This window comes from Diceros bicornis, chromosome 8 (genome assembly GCF_020826845.1).
Source record: "Diceros bicornis minor isolate mBicDic1 chromosome 8, mDicBic1.mat.cur, whole genome shotgun sequence".
Classification (NCBI taxonomy): domain Eukaryota; kingdom Metazoa; phylum Chordata; class Mammalia; order Perissodactyla; family Rhinocerotidae; genus Diceros; species Diceros bicornis.
In genome coordinates this window covers 6468708-6487724 of record NC_080747.1, presented here as the reverse complement: position 1 = coordinate 6487724, position 19017 = coordinate 6468708, and the positions used below count along the sequence as shown (strand labels likewise).

General features: G+C 45.4%; 1 protein-coding gene across 3 annotated transcripts in view; it reads left to right on the top strand.

Annotated features, from left to right (window-relative positions):
• STK32B (serine/threonine kinase 32B) overlaps positions 1–19017 on the top strand; it is a 336677-nt gene that overhangs the window by 66937 nt on the left and 250723 nt on the right. For 2 of the 3 annotated variants that reach the window (XM_058546713.1, XM_058546711.1), the window contains exon 2: positions 10631–10686. The exons of the other annotated variant lie outside the window; for it this stretch is intronic. In XM_058546713.1, coding sequence (XP_058402696.1) covers positions 10631–10686 — 56 coding nt within the window. The remainder of the gene's footprint in view (positions 1–10630; positions 10687–19017) is intronic. 3 annotated transcript variants of the gene reach the window in all.

Below are 19017 nucleotides of genomic sequence, written 5' to 3'. Positions count from 1 at the left end.
TTTAGATGAGGTCATGGGGGTGGCCCCCATGATGGGATTATTGTCTTTGTAAGAAGAGGAAGAGAGAGGAGAGCCCTGTCTCTACCATGTGAGGACGTGGCGAGAAGGCAGCCTTCTTTCAACCAGGAAGAAGGCCCTCACCAAAACTGAGTCTGCGGCACCTTGATCTGGTTAAGTCTCCCGTCTGTGGTGTTTGTTGTAGCAGCCCAAGCCGATCGAGGCAGGTTCCATGATGTTGTCCCGGGTTCTCTCCCACCTCTCTGAGCTCCATTTCTCCTCCTGAGTTCTGCTTTGCCTGCCTTTGGCTGAAGGTGTTCTTCAGGCTCTGTCCTCAACCCCTGCTCCTGACTCGCCATGGTCCACCTGGGCCGGCTCGTCCGCTTCTCCCGGGCTGGCTGCCGAGTCCAGATCCCAGCTCCCGCTCTCTAGTTCCTCACTGCTGGGTCCTCCTGCTGTTTCCTTATCACAACAGGTATCTCAAGCTCAACAGGCCCCAAGCCAAACTCACCATCTTTCTCCGCAAATGGTCCTTCTTTCTCCTCTGGTCTCTGCCTCCCCTGGGGCCTTCACTGTCCATTTCTAATCAGTCACTGTGCTGGGGAGCCAGAAATGTTCACTGACTCCACACCTCCCTCCCTCTCTGGCTGCATCCAGTGCTGTTGCAGACTTGTGTCCTGTGTCTTTCTCAAGTCTCCCCTTTTCTCTCCTCCTGTCCTGGCTCCAGATCAGGCTCTCTCGCTCCCTTGCCTGGATACCGCCTGTCTCACTGTGCTCCCTCTGCTCCCGGCCTCCCTTCCTGGACCCCACTGCAGCGGGCACGGATGATGACTGAATACGGAGTTTCCCTCTGTAACCCTGGGTCCCTCATGATGCCTGTGCTTTTCCAATGACAACATCAACATCATCATCACTATTGTATTAGTCAGCTCCGGCGGCCGTAACAAAGCACCACAGACTGGGCGCTTAAACAACAGACATTTATTTCCTTGCAGTCCTGGAGGCTAGATGGCCGAGATCAAGCAGTCAGCAGGGTTGGTTCCTTCTGAGGCCTCTCCTGGGCTTGCAGGTGTCTGCTTTCTCCCTGTGTCCTCAAGGGGTCTTCCCTCTATGTATCTGTGTCCTAATCTCGTCTTATAAGGACACCAGTCAGATTGAATTAGGGCCCATCCGCATGACCTCATTTTATCTTAACACCTCTTTAAATACCTTATCTCCAAATACAGTCACATCTAAGGTACTGGGGACTTCAGCATATGAATTTTGAGGGACACAGTTCAGCCTATAACAGTTATCATCATCATAAGTCATGTCACTATTGTCATCACCCCCATCACCTCCCGCCCACTACCACTTACTAATCACTTAGTATGCATTGGGCTCTGGCCTAAGCCTTTTCATCATGATCTCATGTAATTTTCACAATGCACCTGTGACCTGCATTTCACAGGAATGGAGGAGAAGAGGGGTGAGGCAAACCCTCCACATAGCTTACTTAAGAAAGTGCTCTCGTGCTCTGCTTCTGCCAAAATGTCATCGACCCCCTAGTCTGTAGGCCAGGGGAGCTGCCTTGTAGCCCATCCACTTGTAAATCAAGCCCGTTTTTCCGTTTATGGAATTGGGCTCTCTCACAGAGAGAAAGTCCTGAAACCTTTGACTGGGTTCATCAGATGTGTGAGTGAACAAAGGGTCTTGCTATGCTTGTCAAGAGCTCTATGATCTCAACTCTTCTCTTTAAAGTGATCAGCATCTTCTCAGCTCTGAAGCCTCTGGACGTCCTCAGAAGGGGTGGACAGTCCCTTCTCTGCCCCACCCCAAAGCCTCCTGGCTTACCTCCATTCTAGCACTTACGCAGTGCTGGCTTCCCCTCTTCACAGGGAGAGCCTGGATGGCTAGGATCAACTTTGGTTTGTTTCTGGCCCAGGGCCTAGAATAGAATCAGGCTTCCATGAAGGTCAGGAAGGAAATACAAAATAAATGGAAGATCTTGTAACCCCAAAGGGACACCAGAGGCCACGGATATAGTTTCAGCGAGGTGTCTCATCTCAGTATTCTGGTTTGTGTTAGGCTAGTAAGGGGATAAGATTTTGTGCGCCCATGTGTGTGCATGCATGTGTGTGCGTGTGTGTGTATGTGTGTTTTAGGGGCCATCCCTAATCTTTAGCAGTGCATAATTCATCATTTATTAGGCCTTGTATGAGGCAGAATTTTAAGATGGCCCTGTGAACTTCCTGTTCCCCCTCCACGCCTATGATTGTATTACATTATATTGCAAAGAGGAGATTGTCTAGGTGGATCAAAACTAATCACATGAGCCCTGTAAAAGCAGCGAGTTTTCCCCAAATTGTCACAGAAAGGAAAATGAGAGAATGAAGCATGAGAAGGAAGTGATGTACCATTAGGAGCCTCCAGATGCTTAGAGAACTCTTGGGCTCGCAGCAGGAAAGAAACAGAGACCTCCATCCTACAACCACAAGGACTGAATTCTGCCAGCAACCTCTATGAGTTAGGAAGCAGCGAATTCTTCCCCAGAATGTCCAATAAAAGCAGCCTGGCCAACACCTTGATTTTGGCTTTGTGGGACCCTAAGCAGAGAACCCCCTTGATTCCACTCAGATTTCAGAACTATGAGCTGTGAGCTAATCAAAGGTGTTGTTTTAAGCTCCTAAATTGTGATACTTGTTACACAGCAGAGAAAACCAATACAGGCCCTTCCTATGAATGTAGGACAGGCCCTGAGCTAGGAAGTGGGGATGTGGAGATTAATGAGACAGGCCCCTTGTCCCCAATGCCTTCCTGGTCAGGTGTGGGAATTGAGAGTTCAGGCTGGAAATACATGGGGTTGAAGTCAGAGGTCACTGGGGGGCTGCTGTAGCAGCACTTCATGGCGGGCAAATGTGGTGGGGCAGGGGCCAGGCTGAGTGCTGGAGGGAGGATGCCGAGCCGGCTGGGCATGCCACCTGACCCGTGTGGCTTTTCTTCAGCTGTTGGGCCACATGGACAGGTTTGGGCTCTGGGGCCGTCTGGGGCCCCTGTCCCTGGCTTTCCCTGCTACCCTCCCTGAGCCTCTATTTTCTCTCTCCCCGTTTGCTGTCATCAGGGAGTCTGCTTCCTCCTTCACAGTGAAAATGGCGACCCCTTAACTCCTTGCCACAAACCTACCAACTTCACTGTGTCTGCACGTCTGCCTCTAGCTGCCCTCGCTCCTCCGGGGACCTCACTGCAGGTTCCCTCTAGGGGAATTGCTCAGTGATCTGACCCCAGCCCCCTGCCAAAAGGCTCCAGGCTTGACTTAAGTCAAGGGTCATTTTTTTGCCTATGGATGTCCAGTTGCTCCAGCTCCATTTGTGGAAAGGCCATCCTTCCTCCATTGAATTGTTTTTGTGCCTTTGTCAAAACTCAGTTGGGCATATTGTGTGGCTCTGTTTCTGGGTTCTCTATGCTGTTGCCTTCATTCACATGTCTGTCCCTCCACCAATACCAGTCAGCCTTGATTTCTGGAGCTACACAGCAGGCCCTAATGTTGGATGGAGTGAGTCTTCCCACTTTATTCTTCTTTTTCAGGATTGTTTTGGCTATTCTATGGCTAAAACATCACACCTCTCTTAGGATAGTCCTTGGGCCTTATGTCTCTCTCCCTCCCTTCTTGCCTTTTTTCTTCTTTCCCTCCATTCCTCCCTCTCTCTTTCCCTCTTGGTTTCATTGTCAATAATCCTACAACAAACTACTCCAAAACCAGTGGCTTACACCAGCGAGCCTTTAGCACCCTCACTACTCTTCAGGTTGTCTCTGCTGACCTCAGCTGGGCTCTCTCACGTGTCTGGGGATCGGCTGGTGTCAGACAGCCTGGGATGGCTTCACCTGGGACAACCAGGCTACTGGTGCTGCCCAGTGTCTCATTTTTCCAGAAGGTAGCCTGGTGTGTTCCAGTGGTGAAGTAGATGAGCAAGAGAGGAAACAGATATATACAAGCACTTTCTCTAGCCTCAGCTTGAGTCAAGCCTGCTAACTTCCCATTGGCTAAATCAATCTGCATGTTATGGCTGAATGGAGAATCAGTGGGTGGGGGAATATACTTCGCCTCTTGAGCGATAAGGTCACCTTGCAGAGGACATGGGTACAGGGAGGCATGAAGAATTGGGACGATTAAGGCTGTCAATACACCACAGCTTCAAATTCCTCCCTCTGTCCCCGCCTTCCTGAGAGCTGCTCTGGAACCTGCCCCCGATTATCAGACTCTCCCACCAGGCCAACCTCACCATTAGAGATTCAGTCCCAGGAGTTGGCAGTTGAAGGTTTTGGTGTGCTGAATACCCGACATATACAATGAGGACATTTGAAATATCCAGGACCCCAAATATATGGCAGCTAATGGAAGATGTTTGCTCTTGGTTAATGAGAAGATAAATCAAAACATAATCATCTGCATCCAAATATTGGCGTATTTATTCTCATCTGGCTGAGCTCCCTTCACTGCTCATGAATAAAGCACTTAGGCAGAACCAACGTTCAGGGCACCTTGATCTCAGCACTGAGCGTTAGATTTGTAATGCTGGCATCTGTGCCAAATGAGGAATAACAGAGGTTTTCTTGACTGTTCGCTGTCATCTCCTCGCCATTCTGCTTATCAGTAGGTGAGCTGAAAAATATCAGTAGGCTCTAAACCACAAACTAGCCCCTAATCCTGTTCTATTCTTTCCCTAAAAAGGTCAGGAAAGTGATAACTTGGTTTCCAGGAGAAATGGTCACGCTCTAGGTATTTCCAGAGCTTCTCTTGGAATCATCGAGTTGAGAGCTGGCACGGACCTAAGCTGGTCTAGTCGTCTCACTTTCTTCCCACATGATTTGTCCAAGGTTGCAGAGCTGGAAGTAGGTTTGAGAAGCAACCAGAGCCTGCCTCTCCCGGAGCTGGTCAGCTCTGATTCCACTCTACTAGAATGGGAAGTTGGATGACACCGTTTTGTTTCCCAAACATTTTTTTGTTTCTGCAGCTCAGACAGGTACAGGTGTACACACAGGTGTGTGCGTGCAGGTGCACACGAATGTGGCCTCATTTGTTTGGTCATTCATTCATCATGCATTCATCCTTTACTGAACCTCTCCTCTGGGCCAGGTGCTGCTCTGGGTATACTGGGTTGAATAGTGTTGCCCCAAAATTCATGTCCCCCTGGAACCTCAGAATGTGGAAGTAGGGTCTTTGCAGATGTAATTAGCTAAGATGACCTACTGGAGTAGGGCCCTAATCTAGTGTCTGGTGTCCTTAGAAGAAGAGGAGGAGAGGCACAGAGACAGACGCTGAGGGGAGATGGCCACGTGATGATGGAGGCAGGGATTAGAGTGATGTGGCCACAAGCCAAGGCACAGTGAGGACTGCTGGCAACACCAGAAGCTGGAAGAGGCAGGAAGGATCCTTCCCTGGAGCATTTGGAGGGAGCCACAGCCCTGCCCACACCTTGATTTCAGACTTTTGGCCTCTGGAACTGTGAGATAATAAATTTCTGTTGTTCTATTTTATTTATTTATTTTTTTGGTGAGGAAGATTAGCCCTGTGCTAACATCTGTTGCCAACCCTCCTCTTTTTGCTGAGGAAGATTGGCCCTGGGCTAACATCTGCGCCCATCTTCCTTTACTTTATATGTGGGATGCCTGCCGCAGCATGGCTTAATGAGCGAGGCATAGGTCCGCAACCGGGATCGGAACCTGCGAACCCCGGGCCGCCGAAGCCGAGTGTGTGAACTTAACCATTACGCCACCGGGCCGGCCCCAAATTTCTGTTGTTTTAAGCCACCCAGTTTGTGGTACTTGGTTACGGCAGCCCCAGGATGCTAATACACTGGGCATAGAGGAAGCAGCCGTGTCTGAGACAGTCTTTGCTTTTGAGGGATTGTTCGCTCTTACTCTCTCTCTCTCAGACGTGTGTTTCACACTTTCCTTATCATGGATTCCACATTTCCACCAGCATCCAAAATTAGCTTCTGTCCCGAGAGTATTGCCATGTAATATTTTCCTGTATGAGCTGGGCATGTGATTTCCTGAATGCTTATAGATTCAGTGTTTTTGCTGATAAGAGTGTAGAGTGAGAAAAAAAGGCTTTGGGCTTTATGAAACACATTTATCAACTAGAAAACAAAATCATTTTTAATGAGACTACAAGAAGCAGTTGCAGCTCAGCTTAGCAAACACTGGTTGTCTCCTCTGTGCTGGGGATAGAAGCAGGGAGTGTATGAGATGTCTATACGGAACAACGGGTCCAGCTCTGGCCTCGGGCAGCCAGAGTGGATGCTGGCCCGGAGCTGCATCAGTGCCTCCAGCTGGACGTCAGCTCTGGATGTAACATGGATGAGACCTGCACCTTAGTGCAGAGGAACCAAGGGTGAGAGAGAGAGGCTGTATGCAAAGACGGTTCCACCTAGGGCCGCGAGTGCTAGGGCAGACCTGTGAAGGGGATGTGGTGGGAGTTCCCAGGGTGCAACTAACAGCCTTGAACATTTGGAGTGAATATATGCACACGGTTCCTCGGTGCAGCCACTCTTCCTGGTGGGCAGCGGTCCTTTCCAGCGCTGGTGCAGCCTGTGAGTCTGTGGCCTTCAGGTAAGTAGATTACCTGCCAAGGGAGGAAGTCACACACCTGGATGGTCGGTTCGTGAGTCAGAGAGAAGGAAGAGGCTGATAGTTATTCTTGCTTTCCTTGTCACGCACTGAGCTGTATGGTTTGGATGTTGTTGCATTTAACTCTGATTCACTCAGAAATTTACTTTGAGGTCTAGTGAACAGAAAAGTACTAATTTAATTTTGTTTTTGTCCAAATAACTAACCAGTTCTCCCAGCCCGGCTTACCCAATAACTCTTCTCTTCTCTGCTGGAGTCCAGCCTGGGCCTGTTAACCTGCCAAGCTGTGTTCCCTCCCCTACTCCATCTTGAATCTCTGTTGGACATTTTTGTGACTCAGTTTCCCAGGAGAAGACACTTCACTAGGGATTATGTCTTTTTGTTCACTGCAGGCATCTTTGTCTCGTACAATGACTATTTGTTGAATGAGTGAATGAATGATGTATTCTTATATCTGGTAGAACAAGACTTTTCTCTTCAAAACTTATTTGGCAGAACCTTTTACCCTATTCTCAACTATTTATTCTCCTAAGAATGACTTTTGTCAGTTTTGGGGAATAACTTCGATTATGATTATGTTAAACATGACCATGAATTTGAGAGGAACTGACAAATCTCTTCTTGTGTCCCAAAACCTTTACTGCCTTATCCCATTCATCACCTTAACAACCCTATGAGGTGGGGATCATTGTGCCCATTTCACAGATGACTATGGTGAGATGCTGAGAAGTGAAGGGCTGCCTCCTCCTCGAAGCTGTCCCTGACCCCCAGGCAGAAGTGACCCTGTCATCATTAATGTGCACAGCACTCCCTTGGACTTCTCCCTTCCAGGACTCATTCATTCATTCATTTGTTCATTCAATAGATATTTATTGAGCTCCTACTATATGCCAGGTTCCGGGGATACTGCAGTGAACACAACAGGCAAACACCCCAGCCCTCCAGGAGTTGGTATTCCCAAGTGGGGTGCAGACAATGAACAGGTGGACAAGAGAACAACAGACATTTCAGCTTGCAAGAGTTACTACGAAGGAAATAAAAATGGTGACGAAGTAGAGGGGACCGAGGGGAAGGTCACCCAGGCACGGTGGTCAGGGAAGGCCTCTCATTTCTCCAAGGAGGAGAGACTTGAGGATGGGAGGGAGCCGGCATTGGGGCAAAGCAGGGCCAAGCATTCCAGGGAGAGGAACAGCAGGAGAGTGCCTGTGTGGATGGGAAGCAGCAGGAGGCCTGGGAGGCTGAAGCATGCTGAGGGCAGGGAGAGTGCATGGGGGAGGCTGGGAGGGAGGCGAGGACCAGGTCCTTCCAGGTCGTGGTGAGGAGCGTGGATCTTATTACCTATACTGTGAGACGCTATTGAAGAATCTAAACAGTACCTGGGTTGTAGGCCCTTGGCATGGTGGGCAAAAGAGAGAAGAAAGGACTCTTCTCGGTCTTGGACCTAAGAACAGACTCAGACCCTGGAGCCAAAAGGTGAATTCACAGCAAGGGTAGCCAGTTTTGAGAACTGCAGTGGTCTCATCCCCTGTCTAAAATAACCCCTTACTAAAACCCCGAGTCACTGGGAGGCTAAATCAGCCCCTGGAGGGTGGCTTGGTGAACAAGGGGAGATGAGTCCTCTGGAGCAATGCTTTTCCAGGCTCTGCCAAGGCCCGACACGTCCTTGTCCTGAAGAAGTGTCTCGAGATCTAGTGGGTCCACCTTCCTTACCCTACTCAACTCATTCCTTTCTGCTCGTACCCTGTCCTCCTGTTCCAGGAACTCATCCTGCTGTTTCGTGCCACTAGTTCTTATTTTTCTTGTGGCTTTTCCTGGAATCCCTGCTTCTTCTCCTCACCCTCTGGAGAACTCCTGTTATTCCTCAAACACACACTCAGGGTCTTGTGCTCTTCAAAGCTCTGCCTGACTGTCCCGCAGGATGGAGTGGATCCCTTTCCCGGGACCTTGTGCCCAAGCTGCTACTGCACCAGCATCTGCTTTGGTGTCTCTGGTGGTCTGAAAAGACACCGCTTTTCAAGAATGTACCTCACCGTCCCCTGGCCAGCCCCGGCAGTACTTGTGGCTTCTTCCGGTGGGACAGGCTAATGATCTAGGAACCGAGGAGTGACCAACTATCCCGTCCAGGGAGGCAGGACTTTCCGTGCTAAAACCAGGAAGGTCCAGGCAAACCAGGACAAGGTGGTCACCCTAAGAAACCTACTCTTCAACCCTCCCACATCCCGCAGCCAGCTCCTCTTGCTCTGGACCAACAACCCTGTGTGATCCCAACAACCCTATGTGACAGTTTGCTCAGTGATTAATACCCTCTCCAGTTATAAGACAAGACAAAAGAGGAGGCCAGGGGAAACCAAGCCTTCTCTCTAGAAGGGATCAAGCTGGGGATGAGGAGTGGGCCCCGGAGAGCATCAACAATGGGCTCCCTGATTCTGAAGCCCAGAATTAGCCAGACTCACCTGCCTGTTCAGCGACAACTGTGGACCCCACAGACCTCTCCACGTGGTGGCTGGCAGTGAAAATTTTCTGGCAAGAAGGAGCAGAGGAAAAGCTTGCTCCCTGAGGACAGACAGGTTCTAAAGAGAGAGCAGGACAAGCAGAAATATGCAGGTGCAGGTCCTTTTCCAGCTCACCACTGGGGCAAGTCACACCACCTTTGATGGGGCAAGAGGCCATGGACTTTCAGGGAATATCCTTACTAGGAGAAACCAGAGGGGAGGGAGGATTGCTCCTCATGCCTCAACACAGACACTAGCACCTCTGAGAGGCTGCAGTGTGCCAGGCACTATTCTATGCTCTTATGGAAGGTGGGCACTGCTTCCCCCATTTTACAGATAGGGTAGGTGAGGCACATAGAGGCCAAGTGACTCATCCAAGGCCACTCAGAGCTGCAATGGACCTAAGAAGACTGACTCCAGGCTGGCTTCTCCTGATCCCTGGGTAGACATCTGCAGAAGGTTCAGAGATAACGCTGAGGAGAAAGCAGTTTGTTGGGAGTGGGGGAAGTTTCACAAGAGAGAGAGTATATGAGCTGTGTGTCAAAGGCCAGGTAGGAATTTTCCCCAAAATAAGGATGTTGCAGGAATGGCTTTCCAGGCAGGTGAAACAACACCACAGAGACATGGCAGCCTGAAGCAGCATGAGGCCTTCCCGGAAGCAGCAATGTGTATTGCTAACTGGACGGCAGGTGGCAAATGCCAGCAGTGATGCCTGCTTCATGGGACCCTGGGGGCTCAGGATAGGATGTGTACATTTCCTAGCTCATTGCTCGTCACATAACAAGTACAGTCCAAGACCACTGCTTTTCTCTTCTTCCTTGACTTTTGGTGAGTGGGGAAGAGGTGAAAATATGGAATTTCTTTTCCTGGCAAATTATTCTCAAAGGAAACCAATCTAGGTCAAAGAACCGAGGTTTTGCTGAGTTAACCGTTAACCCTGTCTCTGTTCCAAGCGCGTTAGGCATTAGATGGTGCGCTGGATTCTGACTTTGGCTTGGCAGGGACATAATTCAACACAATTATCCTCCATTGCATAAGTGTAATACACAGGGAACTAATTGTATTCATTCACTTCCCCACATCCTCGTCCCCATAATGTAGTGAACTAATCAATTCACTTCATCTTTTGTAAATAACATGTCTTTCCCAGTTATTGGAAACTGGCTGTAATTCAATCTAACTCAAAAATATTTACCAAACGCTTATTATGTACCAGGAGTTGTGTTTGGCACTGTGAATATGGAGATTTGCTTTCAATCTTTCCTTTGGCTGGTGAATATTTGTTGAATACTGACTGTGTAGTAACACTGTGCTAGGTGCCAGGGATACAGTAGAAAAAACTACAGCGTAGGGGGAATGGAACATGCTGATAAGTTTCCATCAGTGCTGGGCGCTGCCATGGCAAATATAACACAAGTGAAACCAGAAGCCATTGGAATAAATGGGTAGGTCTGTAGGTAAGGACTCTCAAAAATCCATACAAGGTGTGACAAATCTGACTTGTTCCTTTTTTTTCCTTTTTTCTTTTGCAGTCAACTTTGACCATTTTCAGATTCTGCGGGCCATTGGCAAGGGGAGTTTTGGAAAGGTAAGAATGATGAATCTTTAAAAATTTCATCAACAAAATATAAAAGTCCCAACTACTGGACTTATGTCTGTTATTTTGTGTTTGTTTTTGTGTTGGTTACTGGGTGCTGGGAATTTTCTGTTTGACAGAAAGATTTGGATTTGCCAAATCTGAAATGTGAAAGGAAGTCTGAATAGTTTCCTTTGGATCCACTGTAATTTTATTCTGAAAATTGAATTACTATGGCAGGCCTGGTTTAGGTGAATTACAATGGTAATTATTTCAAGATTGCTAATGCTATTTCTTCTTTGAGGATCTAAATGAGGAAAGTGGAAAAAAATCCCACAGACTTGTGAGATGGCTAACAGAAGCTCTTTCCTACTATGTAGGCATTTTATTAAAAAAGTGTTTTTTGTGGAAAGAATACTTAACATAATTTTTACCCTCATAACAAAGTTTTAAGCATACAATATATAATTGTTGACCCTAGATACAATGTTGTACAGCAGATCTCTGGAGTTTATTCATCTTGCTTGACTGAAACTTTATGCCCATTGGTTAGTAACTCCCCATTATTTCTCCTTCCCCTCAGTCACCAGCAACCACCACTCCACTCTTTGATTCTATGAGTTTGACTATTTTAGATACCGCACATATGTGGAATCATGCAGTATTTATCTTTCTGTGACTGGCTTATTTCACTTAGCATAATGTCCTCAAGGTTCATCCATGTTGTCACATATTGCAGGCTAAATAGTATTCCATTGTACCACATTTTCTTTATTCATTCATCTGTTGATGGACATTTAGGTTGTTACTGTGTCTTGGCTATTGTGAATAGTGCTGCAATGAACACAGGAGTGCTAATATCACTTCAAGATACTGATTTCAGTTCTTTTGGATAAATACCCAGAAGTGAGGTTGCTGGATCATATGGTATTTCTATTTTCAATTTTTTGAGGAAGCTCCATACTGTTTTCCATAGCGGCTGCACCAGTTTGCATTCCCACCAACGGTGTGCAAGGGCTCCAATTTCTCTACATCCTTGCCAACATTTGTTGCCTTTTGTTTTTTTGATGGTGGCCATTCTGACAAGTGTGAGGTGGTATCTCACTGTGGTTTTGATTTGCGTTGCCCTGATGATTAGTGATGTTGACCACGTTTCATATGCCTGTTAGTCATTTGTCCATCTTCTTTGGAGAAATGTCTATTCAAGTCCATAGCCCATTTTAAAATCGGGTTATTGGTTTTTTTTTTTCCAACTATTGAATTGTAGGAGTTCCTTATATATTTTGGAGATTAACCCCTTACCAGATATGTGGTTTGCAGATATCTTCTTCCATTCTATAGGTTGCCTTTACACTCTATTGATTGTTTGCTGCGCAGAATTTTTTTATTTTTTTTTTGCTGAGGAAGATTCGCCCTGAGCTAACATCTGTTGCCAGTCTTCCTCTCTTTTGTATGTGGGCCACTGCCACAGCATGGCCACTGATGAGTGGTGTAGGTCCGCTCCCCCGAACTGAACCCGGGCCACCAAAGCAGAGCACACTGAACTTAACCACTAGGCCACTGGGGCTGGCCCTGCAGAAGCTTTTTAGTTTGATGTAATCTCACTGGTTTATTTTTGTTACCTGTGCTTTTTGTGTCATATCCATGAAATAATTGCTAAGACTGATGTCATGAAGCTTTTTCCTTATGTTTTCTTTTAGGAGATTTACAGTTTCAAGTGTTAACATGTAAGTCTTTAATCTATTTTGAGTTGATTTTTGTGTATGGTATAAGATAAGGGTCCAATTCCATTCTTTTGCATGTGGATATCCAATTTTCCCAGTACCATTTGTTGAAAAGACTTTCCTCTCCCCATTGTGTATTGTTGGCGCTCTTGTCAAAGATCAGTTGACTAAATATTCATGGATTTACTTCTGGGCTCTCTGTTCTGTGCCATTGGTCTACGTGTCTGTCCTTATTCTAGTACCATGCCATTCTGATTACTCTAACTTGGTAATATAGTTTGAGATAAGGAAATGTGATGCTACCAGCTTTGTCTTCTTGCTTAAGATTGTTTTGGCTTTTAGTGGTTTTTTGTGGTTCTATAGGAATTAGAATTGTTTTTTCTATTTCTGCAAAAAATGCCATTGGGATTTTGATAGGGATTGCATTGAATCTGTAAATTGCTTTGAGTAGTATTAATTTTGATAATATTAAGTCTTCTAATCCGTAAAATGGATGCCTTCCATTTGTTTGTGTCTTGTTTAATTTCTTTCTTCAATGTTTTGTAGTTTTCAATATACAAGTCTTTTACTTCCTTAGTTAAGTTTATTCCTAAGTAGTTTATTCTTTTTGGTGCTGTTGTAAATGGAATTGTTTCCTAATTTCCTTTTCAGATAGTTCATTATTAGTATATAGAAACACAACTGATTTTTGTATGTGATTCTGTATCCTGCAACTTTACTGTATTTGATTATTCTAATTCTTTTTGTGGAATCTTTAGGATTTTTATATATTATATCATGTCATCTGCAAACAGGGACAATTTTACCTTTTCCTTTCTGATTTGAATGCCTTTTATTTCTTTTTCTTCACTAATTACTCTGTCTAGGATTTCCACTCTGGTGTTGAATATAAGTGGTTAAGAGTGGGTATCCTTGTCTTGTTCCTGATTTTAGAGGAAAACTTTTCATTTTTTCACCATAATGTTAACTATGGGCTTTTCATATATGACCTTTATTATGTTGAGATAATTTCCTTCTATTCCTAGTTTGTTGAGGGTTTTTATCATGAAAGAATGTTGAATTTTGTCAAGTGCTTTTTCTACCTTTATTCAGACAATCGTGATTTTTATCCTTTGTTCTGTTAATATGGTGTATCACATTAATTGATTTTTGTGTGTTGAACCATCCTTACACCCCAGGGATAAGTCCCCCTTGCTCATGGTGTGTGATCTCTTTAATGTGCTGTTGGATCCGATTTGCTAGCATTTTGTTGAGGAATTTTGCATCCATATTCATCAAGGCTGTTGGCCTATAGGTCTTTTTTCTTGTGGTGCCTTTGTCTGGCTTTGGTATCAGGGTAATGCTGGGCCTGTAAAATGAGAGGAAGTAGTCCCTCCTCTTCACTTTTTTGGATAAGTTTGAGAAAAGTGTTACTAATTCTTCTTTAAATCTTTGGTAAAATTCACCAGCGAAGCCAACTCTATTGAGCTTTTCTTTGTTGAGAGGTTTGACATTTGTTTGTGGAAAGTACATATTTGTGATCCTTGATCATTTTCAGTGACAGGCTAGGGAAAACAACAAGAACAAGGCAGAGACTTTTAGAAAACAGATCCCAACCGAGTCTGTCTGTTCCCTCTTACTCAGAAATTTCCTTTGGCAATAATTGCTTTGAGTATCTATTGAATACCAGGTATTCTCATATATTCTTAAGTAACTATTATTATTTCCATTACACAAGTGGAAAAACTTAAATGGAAATACTTAGACTTGGTAACTCCAAAAGATGGTGGGGGTTTACCCATGGTCACACAGGCAGGAAGTGTACGAGCTGGGATTTGAACCACAGACTGTTTGATGACCAAGGACCTGCTCTTTACCAACTTCACACTCTTGATTGGACCATTCAAAACTTCCAGCTTAAACTGAGATATTGACCTGAGAAGTTGGATAGAATCAGCCTTCCTTCCTTTCTTCCCTCCATCCCTCTCTCTTTCTCCTCCCTTCGCTCCCTCCCATCCTTACTTTCCTTCTGTTTTTACATTAATTCAATCCAGGAATATTAATTGAGGCTTGGCACTACTCTAGACTTCGATCCAATAATAACATAAACAGACCCAAGTGCATTCTCCTGGAGCTTACATTTAGAAAGGACAGAGATGACAAACAGATAAATACGTACGTTTATGGTATATTAGATAGTAATAAGTAATAAAAATTAATAAGTAATAAGTAGTAAAAATATAGTAACGTAGAGGGGTATGGAGTTCTGGGGGGGAGGGGGAGAAGTTGCTGTTTTCTGGAGCTGAGCTGTCAATAGGGTGACCACTAACCACATGTGGATATATAAATTTAATTTAATTAGCATTAAGTAAAATGATAGAAATTCAGTTTCTCAGTCACACTAGCCACATTTTAGGTGTCCAGGACACCTCAGACTCTAGGACATTTCCGTCATCATACGCAGTCTGCTGGACAGTGCTCTCACTGAGGGGGACAGGGGAGCCTGCAGTGATAAGATGACGTGAGAGTAGAGACCTGAAGGAAGTGGAGGAGGAAGACATGCAGGTTCCAGGCAGAGGGAACAGCAAGTGTGAAGACTGGAAGGGAGTGTGCTCGGTAGTGTTGGGGAGCTTCAAGGTGGTGAGAGTGGGAGATGAGGTGAGTGAGGTCAGCAAGGACCAGCGCACATAGGACCTAGCTGGCTGTGGGCAAGGCTTTGGCTTCTCTGAGTCAGAAGGGAAGGCGCTGGGGAGTTTTGACTGGAAGAGTAACATGATCTGCTTATAGAAGTTTGTAGAGAATCATTTTGGGGGCCATGCTGAGAGTAGCCTGTGAGGGGCCAAGGGCAACTTCAAAATTATTGACTGTTTATTTTGTCAAGTGAGTTGGTTGCTTGTTAGTTTAACAGACGTTCACTGGGCCACTGAGCAGGCCCATGTGCTGCCTTAGACATTGTGTTCCTGAGAAGACAGGGGCCTTCTGGAGGGCAGAAATCTTGATGAGAAGGTAGGCATGAAAAACAGTAAATTATGACATGATATGTGATGGTTAACTTTATGTGTTAACTTGGCTAAGCCGTGGTACCCAGATATTTGGTCAAACACCAGACTAGATGTCACTGTGAAGGTAGTTTTTAGATGAGATTGACACTTAAGTCAGTAGATTTTGAGTAAAGCAAATGCTCCTCAAGATTGTGGGTGGGTCTCATACAATCAGTTGGAGATCTTAAGAGAAAAAGACTGAGGTGCCCCAAGGAAGAAGGAATTCTGCTTCCAGGCTACCTTCAGACTCAAGCAGCAACATAACTCTTCGGGGGTTTCTAGCCTGCAGAGTTCAGACTTTGCAGTCACCACAATTCCTTAAAATAAATCTGTCTGTCTGTCTGTCTCTCTCCCGCTCATTCTCCATCTCTGTCTCTGTCTCTCTCATCTCATTGGTTCAGTTTCTCTAGAGAATCCTGACTACTACGTGGTGCATTAAGAAAGACAACAAGAGCACGTGCAAGCTAAGCTGGGGAGAAGGAGGGTTTGGGAAACGCTTACTAGCAAGAGCCCAGAGGAAAAAGACCGTAGCAAACTGTTCCGGAGGCCTTTACTTTGCTTGCGGCTCTTTGAATCCAGTCTGACGCAGCAAACGATTACTCAGAAATAGCGTTTTAGATATGACGTGCGCCACTTGAGAAATCCTGGTGAAACCCTCCACCCCTGCTTTTATTCTGGGGCTCACCCGCCACCCCAGACCCACTTCCTCTAGCTCACACTTCTGGGCAGGTCTGGAGGAGGGAGGATGACCAGTTCTCCAGGCCGTGACTGTATGGCCTGGAGAACTGGTGGACTGTATGGAAGTGTTGTTGAAGTTTGTGCTATGCGAGGGGAGGAGCCACATGGTCCTTGCAGACTGACACGCTGGTCACAGGGCCAGTCCCCAGACGCGTCCCCCAGGCCCCTGCTCTCAGCCTGCTGTCCTCTCTGCTTTGACAGTCACACTGTGCCTTAGCTTTCCCTGCCTCCACTTTGGCCAGAACGAGGACCTGGCCTCTGGGTCTCCTCCTTCCTTTCTTGCCCGCGCTTCCTAAGTCCAAGGCAGGTGTGGCTGGACCAAGGAGCTGGGGTTCCTGCTCCCTCCCACAGGTGAACCCCGATGCTCCCACAGATTTCCACTCTCCTCTTTCTCTCTGAACGGTGGATCTTAGCAAAGCTTCCCCTTCCTTCTGTCCCCAGCCTTCCGTAGTCCATGCTGGCCTCTGCCTCCATTAGGGCCCTTCTAAAAACGTATCTCAGATGAGTAATTTGCCTTCTCAACCCCGACTCCAGCCCCCACCAGCCAGGGTGCTGGGGCCTCAATGACGTTTTGCCCCTTGAACCCAGTTCTGCATCTACACCACCACCTACTCCCCCTACCCTACTGGGTTGGGCTCTATTTTAGAGGGGTGCCCACAGGACTGACTGATGAGTCAGTGTTTGTAAGGAGCATCTCATCCTTACACGATATCCTTGGGCAAACACGGAGTTCCCTTGGGATAGTTACCACCACTGGGTACGAGAGTTTATCGGAGTGCAGGGCACCATGGTGTGGCACAGAGAGCAGTTCGAGGGTCAGACACACAAGGGTTCCAATGCCAGCCATGTACGGTTTGAGCCTTTGTGTCCTTGCATGCAAAATGGGCATATTGCTGTCTTCTGCATCGGGTGTTCTGAGAAATAAATGAGATGGTGTAGTGAAATGCCTGGCACAGAACCCAGACTGACGCTCAGTAAATGTTGATTTCCTCATTTCTTAGGTACTTTCCCCCGCTGGGCAGGGGGGAGTGGGGAACGGGAGGCTTTAACTGAATGTGCTTTTTTTGCAGTAGGATGCATGCACGGTTCTTGCATGGAGGGGCATTTGTTTGGACATAAATGTGGCACTGGGACAGGTGGAGCTGTTGTGTACATTTAGATTCCCAGAACATCTCAGCGTGTGTGGCATGTCATCGTTGATAAACAGTGGGCCAAGCCGTGGCAAGGCTCATAATTTTGCATGGCGCTTGTTCTTCTGGAAAACCATAGAGCTCTGGGTTTAACAGGAGCCTTGTTACTGAGTTTCCTCTAAGTCCATGCCTTGTCCTGTTTTTGGCGGTTTGTGCAGAGTCAATATAAAATTAGTGAACTTTGGTTCATTTCTTCATTCTTTTATTCCTTTATCCATTTATTCACCCATCTTTCCATCCATTCATCCACCCACCCACCATACGGAGGATCACTTTGTTCTAGGCCCTGTTCTAGGTTCTGAGGTTACAAAAATGAACCAGATATGGTGCCTGCTTTACAGGGTCTCTCAGACACATGCAGGAGGTGGAGAAATCAGCAGATAATTAAAGTCCAGTCTGAAAAACACTGATGGAGAGAAACCTAGGATGTGTGAGTGCACAGGAGTGGGTTTGGTGGATACCTAATTCAGACTTCAAAAAGTACCCTTTCTGTAGATGGCAGGGTTGACTGGATGCTGATATAATGTTTTCTAACATTTTACTGTGAAAATTTGCAAACATACAGCAAAGTTGAAAGAATTTTATGTATCCACCACCTACAATGTACAATTAACATTTTACCAAACTTATTTTATGAAATACCTATCCTTCTATACATCCATCAATCCATCTTATTTTTTGGTGTATTTCATAGTAATTGCAAACATCTGTACACTTTCCCCTAAATATTTCAGCATAGAGATTGTCTCTAAGTTTTCTTTTGAGGTAAAATGTACATGCAATGAAATGCACAAATCTTAATGTTTACATTTGCTGAGTTTTGAGGAATGCATATACCTGTGTGACTTGAACGCCACCAAGATATAGACTATTACTACCATCCAAAAGTCTCCTGATGACCCTTTCCAGTCAAAACTCATCTCCACTCCAACCTCTCCATCCACTATAGATTAGATTTGCCTGTTCTAGAGCTTAATATAAATGTAATCATACACTAAGTACTCTGTTGTGTAAAGTTTCACAATGTTTTGCATTTTGCATAACATTTTTGCAGCATAATGTTTTTGAGATTCATCCACGTTGCTGCACATCAGTACTTTTTTCTTTTTATTGATGAATAGTATTCCATTACGCTAGTATATCAGTTTGTTAATCCATTTTCATCATGGTAGACTCCAGAATTGTTTCTAGTTTTTTGCTATTTTGCATAAAGTTGCTATGAAAATTTTTGAAGTCTTTTTTTGTGAGCATATGACTTCGTTTCTCTTGAGTAAATGTCTAGGATTGGAATTGCTGGGTATAGAGTAGGTGTATGTTTAGTTTTGTACAAAACTGCCAAAAGGTTTTCCAACGTGGTTGTACCATTTTATATGTTTACTAAGAGTTCCATTTGTTTCACATCATTGCTGACATGTGGTGCTATCAATATTTTTCATGTCAGCTGTTTTGAGGAGTGTTTCGTAGTATCTCAATGTGGTTTTAATTAACATAATTAAATTAACGTTTTAATTAACAATTAACATATTATTAACATAATAACATGACTAATGATAATGAGAATTTTTTTGATGTACTTAATGGTCAATTGTATATCTTCTTTTGTGAAGTTTTTCTTCAAAACTACTTGCCATTAAAAAAAATGGGTTGACTATTTTTTTCACTCTTCTAAAT